This window comes from Geotrypetes seraphini, chromosome 2 (genome assembly GCF_902459505.1).
Source record: "Geotrypetes seraphini chromosome 2, aGeoSer1.1, whole genome shotgun sequence".
Taxonomy (NCBI): Eukaryota; Metazoa; Chordata; class Amphibia; order Gymnophiona; family Dermophiidae; genus Geotrypetes; species Geotrypetes seraphini.
In genome coordinates, this window is record NC_047085.1 from 61,834,778 (window position 1) to 61,847,942 (window position 13,165).

General features: G+C 43.3%; 1 protein-coding gene across 2 annotated transcripts in view; it reads right to left on the reverse strand.

The window, feature by feature from the left end:
- Positions 1-13,165, reverse strand: part of RIMS2 (regulating synaptic membrane exocytosis 2) — a 1,127,809-nt gene that overhangs the window by 155,948 nt on the left and 958,696 nt on the right. The window contains exon 22 of one of the 2 annotated variants that reach the window (XM_033933083.1): positions 7,030-7,142. The exons of the other annotated variant lie outside the window; for it this stretch is intronic. Coding sequence (XP_033788974.1) covers positions 7,030-7,142 — 113 coding nt within the window. The remainder of the gene's footprint in view (positions 1-7,029; positions 7,143-13,165) is intronic. 2 annotated transcript variants of the gene reach the window in all.

The window sequence follows — 13,165 nt, forward strand, 5'->3', positions numbered from 1 at the left end:
CTGAGCAGAAGTAATCATTTAATGGTTGGGCTTTTTCCGAGTCCGCTTCTACATAGTCTCCGTCTGGTTTCCTAAGACGTACTATCCCGCCTGAGTTCTTATTTCTGTCACTGATATACCTGAAGAAAGATTTATCTTCTTTCTGGATGTTCTTCGCTAGAGACTCCTCCATGCAGAATTTGGCCTCCCTAACTGCTGTTTTGACGGCTTTTGACTTGGCCAGATAGACTTCCCTAGAGTCCTGTTTCCCTGATTGTTTGTAAGAGATGAATGCTTTTTTCTTCTCCTTGATGAAGTCCGAAATCTCCGCAGAGAACCACTGTGGCTTATTGTTCCTTCGCCGTTTACTTACTGATTTAACATAGCGGTTTGTTGCTTCTTGTATGGTGGCTTTCAAAGTCGACCACATTTCTTCCACGTTATGGGTTTCTGCTTGGCTTTGTAGCGCCTGGTGAACTAAGTCTCCCATTTCTTTGAAGTTTGTGTCCTTGAATTTGAGGACCTTTGGTCAGTGTGGTAGATTTAGTGAAACCTTTCCTGAGATTGAACCATACCATGTTGTGGTCACTGGAGGCCAATGTGTCGCTCACCGAGACCTCTGTGACACTTTCTCCATTGGTAAGTATCAGGTCCAGTATTGCCTGATCCCTTGTTGGTTCCAACACCAGTTGCCTGAGTCTTGCTCCCTTCATAGAGTTTAATAGCCTCCTGCTGCTGCTGGAAGCAGAGGAAAGCGTGTCCCAATCCACATCAGGCATGTTGAAGTCACCTAACAATACTGTGTCCCCATGCAAGGTGATATTCTCTATATCTCCGATTAATTCCATATCTAGGTCATCCTGTTGTCTTGGGGGTCTGTATATTACGCCAAGATACAGGCATTTGTCCTTCCCTCTGGCCAAATTTACCCAAAGGGATTCCCCAGTGTAGTGGACATCTGTGATTCTGGTGACCTTAATGTCATCTTTAGTATATAATGCTACACCTCCTCCCATTTTGCCCTCCCTGTCCCGGCGAAGCAAGTTGTAACCCGGTATGACCATGTCCCACCCGTGGGAATCCGTGAGCCAGGTCTCAGATATCGCCACCACATCCAGGTCGGCATTCCTCATTTCTGTTTCTAATTCCAGGATCTTGTTTCCCAGACTGTGGGCGTTTACGTACATAGCCCTCCATGTTGTATGTTTGTTACGTCTCAGCGGGGATGTTCCCGCTTGAGCTACTTGGACACCTTTAGCATTATTCGCATGTTTTGTACTTTCCCTAGACCCAGAGTTACAACGTGCACCTATCCCAGATTCCCCAGACCCAGAACTACAGTGTGTTCCTATCCCAGACTCAGAAATGTGTGTACCTGAAAGGGGTATTCCCGCTTGGGCTACTTGAACTCCTTTAGTACAATTTGCAATGCGTGTTCTCTCGCTGGATCCAGAATTACAATGTGAGTCAACCCCAGACTCGAAAGTGTGTATACTCTCCCCTGACCCAGATCGGTGTTTACTTACCTCAGTCTCAAAAAAGTATTGGCAGCTTAGCTCGCCAGGTAGGTTGTTTGTGCCCGCACTGTCTCCAAATTTACTCCTACCCTCTCTTACATCATGCATTATTTGGCATTAACATACTGTAAATTTTGGCAGTGTAGTGTGAACTAGATAATAATGAAATGCAAATTCATGCACAGTACCTCATTATTATGCAAGTTAAACAGCACAGCTTGCATTCAACATTACATACATTAATGCATGATTTGGCCATTTAACACACATTGTTGGCCAAAATTGTATGCTATTCCCTTAACATACATTTGTAATTATCCTTAATTGAAAAATTATGCAAAAATTTTTCAGCCTGTATGCACTGACCTGAACTTCAAACACAAAGTATCAAAATGGCTTCTATTTGTTGTGAAACTCCAAACACACCTGCCAACGAAACTTAACAAGATACCAACGAAAAGGCAGAAAAGATCAATCGGTTCTCGGCGAGACTGTCAGTTGACCAAATCTAGACAAGCACATAAGTGATAGAAAATCAAGCAACGGTTAGTTAATATAATTTAGTGATGGCGTGCCCTCAGTGTGATTAGGCAGCAAAGGGAGCAATACTCCTACGCTTTACATCTGAGACAAGGACCAACCAGTCCCTGTCCCCACACTATCATCGGGCACTGCCGTGGTGTGTGAAAAAATCAAACCGTGAAAGTGCAAAATAAAGCACAAAACTACAACATCAATAAGGTCAATCAACAGTCTGTCAGAGAACCACCCCAGAGAACTCCCGATCAAATCAAAGCTGACTTAGCTGGATAAAAGCAGATGATAAGGCGGTATTCTATTTGTTGTGCGCATTAAAAAAAAAAAATCGATCAGGCTGATATTTAGTGTGACTTTTGCTTTCAGTAGTGGGTAGAAAACACAACTCCTGTATCTATATTTTCAAAGCTTATAGAAATAATACTGGGCCACTGAAATTACTAATAGAGCTGATTTTATCCATATAACTATGGGCTGATATAGGGGAGGGGGGAGGCAGAAGTGGAGACAGTGTTAGAAATTATGTTTAGTGGTGGGATACAGCTGTTAAATGGCTGTTATCCATTTAATTTAAGCCTGCTGCATAGCAGGTATAAACTAAATGGATAGTGTTGGCACAATCACCACCAAATATGTAGATTTATTGCTGTTACCTATGCAAATAGCAGTGCTGAATATAAGTACTAAGGAAGCACCAGTGCTTGCGCCAGCTGAAAATTTACCTCTGTGAGTTTATGACATCTTCATTGGGAGCATAAAATGGACAGTTTGATTTCACTGAGAGCCCCTTTTACCCCTCAGTTGTCTAGTGGTACAAATGATTCTTTTCCCGGCTTCTTGCTTTTAATGTACCTTAAAAAGTTTGCTCTGTGTTTTTGCTTCTATTGCAATCTTCTTTTCAAGGTCTCTTTTTGCCTTCCTTATTAGCGCTATGCATTTGACTTGCCATTCCTTCTGCTGTTTACAATTAGTTTCAGTCGGATTCTTCTTCCACTTTCTGAAGGATTCTCTTTTAGCTCTAATAGCTCCCTTCACCTCACTCATTAACCAGACCGGCTGCCATTTGGTCTTCTTTCCTCCTTTTTTAATACAGAAAATATATCTAGTCTGGGCTTCCATGGTGGTATTTTTGAATAACATCCATGCCTGATGTCATTATTGACCTATGCAGCTGCTCCTCTAAGTTTCTTTTTTATCATTCGTCTCACGTTATCATAGTCTCTTTTTTTAAATTTAAATGTTATTATATTGGATTTTTTTTGTGTGGACTTATTCCAGGGATTATGTCAAATCTGATCACTGTTATCAAGTGGCCCCAGCAGCATTACTTCTCGCACCAATTCATTTGCTCCACTAAGAACTAGGTCTAGAGCTGAATTTGGATCCCTGCCTCATGGAGATGCGCTGCCATACCACCATCACTATCACCTTGGTAAAAGTGCTAGGTGCCGTTGTGAGGCTGAAGGGCAGTGCAGAGAATTGGAAATGTTGGTCCAGTATATGAAACTGCAAGAAGCTGAACAAAATTTAGATAAATTTAAGGGAAACCTTAAATGCTTCCTTTTTAAAGACACATTTGAATGCTAAATGACCTCAGGGTCTGTCCTAGATGATAACTGAATTGATCCCTTTTAACATCATCTTTCTTTCAAGGCTTGCCTCACCATCCTTCTGTTTTTTTCCCTTATCTGTTTTATTTGTTTCCTTTTCTTTTAATTTGTATTTCTTCCATTTTCCTCTTCTTTTCAAGTATATCATATGTCCCAGTCAATAAGTATGTTAAATGTCCTCCCCTTTTTATATTTTATATTGTAAAATGCTTAGAGTTATGATTAGCGTTTCATCAAATTTTAATAAACTTGAAACTTGAGTCTGATAAATGGGAATGTGGAGATAGGCTTCCGTCAAATCAAGGGAGACAAGAAATTCTCCCAGTGCCACTGCTGCTATGACTGACGAAATGGTCTCCAGAATTGGTCTCCAGTTGTCTGAGCCTTTTTTTGGTACAATAAGTATATGGAGTATCTGCCTGAGCCCGATTCTTCGTCCAGTACTGGCTCTATGGCATGAAGATCTTGTAGCCTTTGTACTGTTGCCTGGACTTTGAGGGCTCTCTCCAGCTGGCTAGCTGGGAAATCTACTAGAAGATCTGGAAGGGAGGCACAGAATTCAATTTTGAAACCTTCTCGAACAACTTATAGGACACAACGGTCTGTATTTATCTGAGCCCAGACCAACCAAAAGGCCAACAGCCTGCCCCCTTTCTGGAGGGATTTGGCCCCTGTCCTGGTATCATTGTACTTTTTTCCGAGAATGGAGAAGGATGGGAGCCAGGGGCTTGCCATCTCCTGCCCCTGCTGAACCTCTGTTGTGACCCCTGAAAGGTCCTTTGCATAAGAATGGTATCTTTGAAAGCCTTGAAAATTCTCATGTCCCAGACCCCGAGTCCTTAGTGTGACAGTCCATAATACTGACCATCAGGTTATCCAGACCCTTTCCAAATAGCATCTGTCCTTGAAAGGTCAGAGTGGCTTTAGAGGCTGAATCTCCTGCTCACTGTCTGATCCAGAGCATCCACCGGGCAGAGACAGCATAGGCTGACACCTGCTAATAACTCTGATGATATCATACAGAGCATCCGCTATATATTTCACCCCAGATAGGAACATTTGGGGGTCTTCATCGTTCTCCGAAGCCGGTACTCGAAACAGACAAAGAAGTCACAGCTGCCACATTAATCCCTAGAGTCAAAGCTTCAAATTTCCCCTTGAGGACTATGCCCACTTTACAGTCCAGAGGATCCTTTATCATCACACCTCCTTCACTAGGTAAGGAGGTTCGTTTGGTGACCTGTGCAACCAGTGAATCCACCTTTGGCTGAATAAACATCTTCTGGAAATCCGGGGCCATCGGGTAAAACTTGGCCATAGACCTAGCCACTCAAAGAGCAACTCCCAGTGGTCCATGACCTGCTTTGTAATGTCCAGATGCGAGGGAAAGAATGAAGTCGGAACAACTGAACCGCTCATAATTGAGCACAGTGAAAAGGGAGCTGGAGGAACTTCCAGCTTCAGTTCTCATAGCGAGGTAAAAATAATGCCCGATAGCACAGAAGATTTGAACACTGTGGGGTCTTCCCCCTGATCCAGGGTCACTGCTATTTCTTGACTGCTGTTCTCATGCAGAGAAACTGCATCCTAGGACAACAGTAGCATAGAATTGGACTTTCCACCCTCCCAGTCTATGTCAGAATGAACCTCTTGGTCCAGCTCTGTGTCCTTGTCTAGTCAGGATGCATTCTGAGGGGAGTCCCCCTGTGCCACTGCCTCCATCATGATGAATGCAGATGCTGAGGACCCTCGGCAATTCATATAGGCATTCCACTTAAGGCTCACAAAATCTGGGGTGAAGCCTTATACTCGAGGACCCTGGCAGAGACCCACTGCCGGTCTTCCTGGGCATCTGTGCTTGTCCAATGTTCCTTCAGAGGGCTCTGGTAAGGGTCTATTCCCTTGGGAAAGCACCTCCTGTGGATCCCCAGCCGTGGAGGAAAGCCCAAGGCTCCCACCCTTCCCCCGCACATGGGACATGGACGGTCCTTAGCCAGCCATCCTGTGCAAACCTGGCATGATAAAGGGGTAGTAAGACTTGAAGGGTCCTGCCCTATTGATTTTAAGCAAAATCGAGGGGTTTGAGGCAGATAAAGACTTTAGAAAAAAAGATCATTTAACATTCAAGATGGCTGCTGCCAGTAAAGGCGTGCCAAAAACGGCTCGAGGGGACTTCTCTGAAGTACAAAAATTGCAGGAAAAGGTGTTTTACAGGTGAGCAACCTTGGCTCTGGCTGCAGAAACCTTTAAATTTCACTTTTGGAAACACCCCCCCTCCAATTTTCCCCATAGACTATAATAGCCTTACTCAATGTGCCATGTGCCTGCCTGCTTCAGCTTAGGAATGTATCTGGGATAAATGGATTCAGACTTGGTCTTTGGGCTGCCAGTTGGACCCAGGTCAGACTGAGCCTCATCCCCTGGAAAACCTTGTTCCCTGTCCCATTCCTGTAAGCTCTGTCCTCACTGCACAAGCCTCAAACATTTAAGTGTTTGAGGCTTGTGCAGATGAGGACAGAATTTGCAGGGATGAGGTAGGGATAGATCTCACAGGGATGGGGACATACTCTACTGGAATGAAACCAAACAGCGTGCGCTGAAGCTCCTGAAAAATCAGGGATGTGAGAAGCTACGCAGGGGATGGCCCCTGAGCTAAAAAAAAAAATACAAAAGCAGGCTAGCTAGCTAGGTGTCCCCGAGGGCTGATCCTACTAGCAGCAGACTTCTACAGCACGAGTTTGTGTATTCTCCCAGGCAGAGGTCCCAACAAGCGGGAACCTCTGGGTACTATGCCTCCAACCAAACACTTAGAAAAAATATCTAAAAATAATAAAACCACAGAGCAGAGCAGAAACACTTCTGAGTTACCAGTTCACAGAAAAAAACTGAGGTGCAGGAGTAGCTCCCTGGGAGGGAGATGGAATTCAAAAGATGATTGACAACATTCTGCAAGCAACTTGCGGATTCAGATGCATAAGCCTAGTGTTCAGGACTACTAGACAAATTGCATTAGAATGTCTATTAGTTGGCATTAAAAAAAAATGCTGACCATGGTGACTTAATATTGACCCATAGAGGGGGCTTTGAAAAGTTCTCAGCCCAACCAACCAACTTCCTAAATTCTGAGTGCTATTTTGCCATTATAGCTGAAAGAGTGTTATCGTATTTCATTAAGTGCCAATTTGCAGAAATGAAATTCTATGTTTTGACATTGTTTTGGATCCTTGATTGAACATATCCACATCATTCTCTTCTTGGTTAGGCTGAGAACTTTTAAGCACCCCTTCGTAAATGTTCAATGTCACGGACAGTAATCAGAAATATGGAGCTAAGTTTAAATGAAATCTTTTATTTCTATTGACATTTTGTTGAAGAACAATCCTTGCCTTTGAATGGTAGTCTTGCTCTAGCCTGGAATCCGATCCTGCCACTTGTTTGTACTTGTTCATGTTCATTTTCATTTTCATTTGGCGAGTTCTTTCTTCTGCATCTATATCACCTGTTGAAACAGAAAATACATAATCAATTTGTTTGTATCATTCATCATTTTACTAAGATTATTCTACATAAATGATATTAGCATATATTGAAATAGGCAACTGCTTAAACATAAGTAGGTAAAAGTACTGAGACATATTTTCAGCTAGCATAAGCACATTTAGAGCCCCTATCTCAGTGTCCTGCAAACTTTTTGTAATCACGGCACACTAAACTCGGGGCTGCGGCTCCAAGGCATCTGCAAATGTGCAGACATCAACGCGATGATAATAATCATAACAGTTTATATACCGCAATACCGTGAAGTTCTATGCGGTTTACAAAAGATTACAAGAGGTACAAAATGAATGACCTGAAGAGTGAAGAGAGTGAGAAATAGATCAAGAAAACCGTTGTTGAGTGTAGAGTGCGGGTCAGTTGTCTAGGTACTTCAGGAATAGGTATGCGCTTGTGTGACATCATCACGTTGATGTCCGCTCATGTGTGGAGGACCTCCAGATAGGGCTATGAGCCTGCTATCACTATACCAGTTGGGGTGGGAGGGGGGGGGGGTGATGCTAAAGCAGGAGAGGCGCCAGCAAAGAGAAGAAATGCAGGCACAGGCTGACTGACTACAGATAGCTTAACAATTAGAACCCTACAGACCTAGTTGCCAATAGAGTCCGAACTTTAATCCAAAAGAAAATTGGTCAACATCTTAATTCTCCTGGAGAAAATGTTTGAAATGGGACGACTTTAAAAAGCTTTTAAATAATGGACATCAGTATGAGCCTTCCTGATTGCACACAAAGAGATTAGCGGCTCAGGCAGTAATTATTTGGTGACTAGCACCAGACACAAGTCTAAATAAGAACTGCCTCATATATCATTTTGTCCCTTTTTTTGTGTAGTCAAAAAATGTATATACTATAAATCACTCACAAACATTTTCTCCAGGAGAAAAAATATATCAAAAATGTATATAAATATTTGAACACACAATCAAAAAAAAATTGAATAAATTATCTCCCAAAACGTAATAGAAAGTGCTAGAAGTATTGAGGCACTAAACTTTGAGAACATGAATTAAAGTGCAAGTGCAAACATCAAAAAACATTAAAAAAAATTTCATATTGAAATAGTGCCATAAACTGTGCCCTACTGTAGTATTTTCTGTGAGTATAAAAAACAGTTCATATCAAAATGAATAAATAGTGAAATATAAAGTCTAAAAGCAATTAGCTAATGTAATTCAAGTAATTCATAAATAAAGTTCATGAAGTTCGTGAAAATAATAAATAGTTCCGGTAGGAAGATCTCACAGCATCAAAAGAGAAGCAAAGAGCATCAAAGGAGCATAAAGGCTGTCAGTCCCCTGAGAACGGCAACACAGTAGTAACAGTGGAATGAAGACCCCCAAGATACGAAGAGGGGACAAAGCAGTACCAATAATGGGGAGTAGACCCCAAAGCACAGGGAGAGAATCAAAGCAGCAAATATGTTGGCAGGAGCATCCCAAACCACCATAACAGGGGTAAAGTGGCACTAACAATTGTAGTACTCTTTTTAGTTTGTTCTTTTATTTTTTTCACCAAAGAATCTGTTGCTTTGCATCACAAAACCTGATTTTTTCTGATGCACTAACTAAGTGCCCAGCCCCTTAGACCCAGATTCTCGAAACAGCAACATTGTTTTAGGCACCCAAACTCAGTAAAAAACACCATTGAAATGACATTTTAAACTGAGTTTCAAGGTGCCTACCAGCACCTAAAAAAATTGGCACTGGAATCGTGTCTCCATAGGCGTTAGGCAACCTAAAGCTTCTACAGAGGTGCAATTCACATCATAGGTAGGCGCTGGAAATGCCTGGTGTCTACCTTTGCCAGAGGTGCAATTCTGTATCCAGTACCATCACTTGATTGACATGCAATTGGCGGCTGCCAACTATGGCGCCAGTTATAGAATATGGGCCTTAGTCATTCAAGATTCTCTTCCTCTGAAATCAAGACAGGAATTTTAGCAAAATGATATTGGTCTCAGATTCATGTTGAATCAAATACAGTGGTACCTCGGTTTACGAGTGCACCGGTTTGCGAGTGTTTTGCAAGACGAGCAAAACATTTGCAAAATCGGTGCCTGAGAAACCGAGCATGGCTCGATTTACGAGCACCCTCCCTGCGATCCGGCACCCCCCCTGCCTCGAACTGGCACCCCCCCCCGCCACGATTGGGCACCCCCCGACACAATTTGGCACCCCCCCAGCCACGATCCGACCCCCCGACACGATTGGGCACCCCCCCCCCCGCTGCTTCTTACCCTCATCTGGGCACTTGAAAATCAGCCTTCTCCTCTGCTGGGCCTTGAGCATGCTCAGATTGGGCGGGGGGGGTGCCCAATTGTGTCAGGGGGGATGTTGGATCATGGCGGGGGGTGCCCAATCGTGGAGGGGGGGTCAGATCGTGGCGGGAGGATGCCCAATCGTGTCGGGGGGGGGGGGGTCGGATCGTGGTGGGGGGGTGCCGGTTCGAGGCAGGGGGGGGGCCGGATCGTAGGGGGGGGGTGCCTGATCGCAGGGGGGGCCTTTGAGGGGAGCAATGCCGGTTCTCGGGGGGGGGGGGAGGGACGCATCAAAGTGAGTTTCCATTATTTCCTATGGCGAAACTCGCTTTGATAAACGAGCATTTTGGATTACGAGCATGCTCCTGGAACGGATTATGCTCGTAATCCAAGATACCACTGTATAAGTACCCTACAAAAAAAGTATTCATCACTTTTCAATAAAGTGATTCTACAAAACAATCCAATGTCTATAATATGTAAATTGTGGTATGGGAGCCATCAGTTCATACATCGTTGCAGTCTGTCAGTGGTGGAGTGTATAAATACAGTCAAATCTCGGTTTACGAGTGCACCGGTTTGCGAGTGTTTTGCAAGACGAGCAAAAAACATTTGCAAAATCGGCACCTTGGAAACCGAGTTTGACTCGGTTTACAAGCACCAACCCTCCGCAATCCGGCATCTCCCCCCCCCCCCGCTCGCGCCCCCCCCCCCGCTCGCGTCCCCCCCCCAAGCACCGCAATGACATCGCTTGCCCCGATTGGGCACCAGCACCAATGCACAGGAGGTGCCGGTGCCCAAAGATCCTCCCTCTTCTGGCCTGGGCTGGGCGGTGCAACGGAGATCCTCCCTCTTCCCTGTGCTGGGCTGGACTGGGCTTTGAGCATTTGCGCATGCTCAAAGCCTTCTGGTCTCGCTCTCTCCGAGATTCTGAGAGGGGGGAGGATGCCGGTTCGCAGGGGGATGCCGGATCGCAGGGGGTGGGGGGGTTATGGAGCAGCGTCAGTGGCCTCAAGGGGGAGGGGATGGAGCAGCGCCGGTAGCCTCAGGGGGGGGGGAGGAGGAGGTGGAACGAATCAAAGCGAGTTTCCCTTACTTCCTATGGGGAAACTCGCTTTGATATACGAGCAATTTGGTTTACGAGCATACTTCTGGAACAAATTATGCTTGTAAACCAAGGTTCCACTGTAATGAGTACAGCCTCACGAATGGGCCAATCATTTATACTCATAAAACAGCATTTGCTTTCTACATGTGTGCTAATGTGTCAACAAATAAAGTCATGCATGATACTAGCAGATCATAAAACATCTGACCTTAAGATAAAAAGATATTTTATGATCCTCTGAAAACTCAGAACCATCAAAAGATACTTTGATTTTGTTTCTTTCTGAATTTTGGTACAGTCTCTAATTCTGTCTGTTTCAACTATTGTAATATTGTCTATCTTGCTTCATTTAAGAAAAATGTACAACTTATTTGATTAGTACAAAATACAGCAGTGCGCCTAATCTTTGGCCTGAAGAAATATGATCATATTAACCCATTTTATCGGCAATTACCAAAGTTGCCTTTTGAAGCACGTATTTTTTTTAACATTTGGTTGTCTTTGCTTTAAATCTCTTTTTGGTTTGGCTCCGGGATATTTAGCCTCTCAATTTAATTTTTATACCTCATTAAAAAACACTCATAATAAGTTAATGTTTATGTATCCTTCAGTTAAGAACTGTCGTTACAAGAAATTTTTGAATAGGACATTTGCCTTTCAACTAGGCAAACTGAACTCTTGGTTAAGCCCACTTATTTGTCAAACAGATTCTTATAACGTTTTTAGGAAAGTTTTTAAAAATACATTTGTTTGATAAGTTTGTTAAATAATTATGTATTCTTTATCATGTCATTCTTTTTTAATTTGATGTATCTTTCACTGATTGTACAGTTCTTCTTTGTTGTTAGCCGCCTGGAACTTTGTGGATGGGTGGTATATATGAATAAATTTATTATTATTATTATTATGATCAAAGCTGCATTTTCTCAAAGCTGCAGAAGGATTCTACAGAGCTATGTTTTGTAAACATCCTTCTTCAGGAACCACACTATGTCCCCTATGGTATCACTTTTTATTACTTTACGACTTACATTTTCTCACCTGCAATGGTTTATCACTGAGCAAGTTTCTGAGCAGTGCTGGGGAAATAAAGTATCCGTTTAACAACTTTGAACAATGACAGCATTAAGTGTCATAATGTACTGTAATAAAGTTGATCAAATTCGATTGCTGATGACATGGGAAATGTTCTTTTTCTGCAAAAATGCAGGATGGCATCTTAGCTTGGTCCATCATTTTACATAGAGGTCTACTGGAAGGAGGGACTCAGCGTCAAGAAGGTTCCTGGAGCAGCCCTGCATGCAGGAAGCTTCCAACTAGGCCTGCCTCAGGGTACGCAAGGTGCCGACCCAGGAGAGTTGTAGGTTTGTCGTTTTGTTTTGGTTGTTCTTGCTGCCGGCGATTGGGGAGCCAGAGAGGGAGGGTGCAAGGGCTGTTGGACCTGAAATAGGGAGGGAAGGGGCTGCTGGACTCATGAGGGGGAGGGGGCTGCTGCTACACTCGCAATTGTAGGGGGGGTGCTGACCAGGAGGGGTTGAAGGGATGTAAATTGCAGCAGATCCTTTACTTGAAGGACAAAGCTATTCACCGCTCTATGGGGTGGTGAATGGCCTTGTCCCCATACCCGCAGCAACCAGTCAGTTTCTTCTCCCATTCCTCCAGGTTACCCGTGGCTACACATGGAAAACAATCAACGTGTCATTCTCTAGTCCATACTCACTTTGCCAACAGTTGCTCGCAATATGATTCCTGAAGTGAATTTTTGAAACGGAAATTTGTAGAACTCTTCCACAGCTTAGAGAAGATGCAGTCTTAATTGAGATAAGTGGTCTTTTATTGGAAATTAGTGTGGACAATGTATAGAATGGGAAATGTTATGAATTTAATTTTATCACACTTTGAAGGACCTGAGCAGTTTCATCACTTTAGTGTAATTTATTCACATATATGACCATTATTTGTTGACACATTAACAAATATATGTAATAATAATAATAACTTTATTCTTATATACCGCCAACAATCTTGCGACTTCTAGGCGGTTCACAATAAAGAGAAACTGCGCAGGCAGCAATTTACAGAGTATAGCAGTGTACATCTGATAGTAACAGCATTAGTAATAGTAACAACAGTTTATATACTGCTGGACCGTGAAGTTCCATGCGGTTTGCAATGAATTAGAAAAATTCCGTAAATTGATTGGAGCATTCATAGTTATTGATTAGGGGTTGACAGTTTACAAGATCAGATTTGGGGGGATTACGAAGGGGGCTATTGTCCTGATTCGTTACCTAGGTATTTCGAGAACAGGTATGTTTTTAGGTGTTTCCTAAATTCTCCATAGTTGTTTGTGTGTGTAATTAGTTTTCTAAGTCTTTGCCCCATAAGGCTGCTTGATACGATAGAAGTTGTTGATGGTATCTCTTATATTTGCATCCTCTAGCCGGTGGGGAGATGAATTTCAGGTGTGCTCTTCTCTCATGTCTGCTGGTTGGGAATGAGAAGAGGTCTGTTATGTATTTAGGGGCTAGACCAGATAATACCTTGAAGCAGAGACATCCCAGCTTGAACTTCGTGCGTGCCTCCATTGGCAGCTAGTG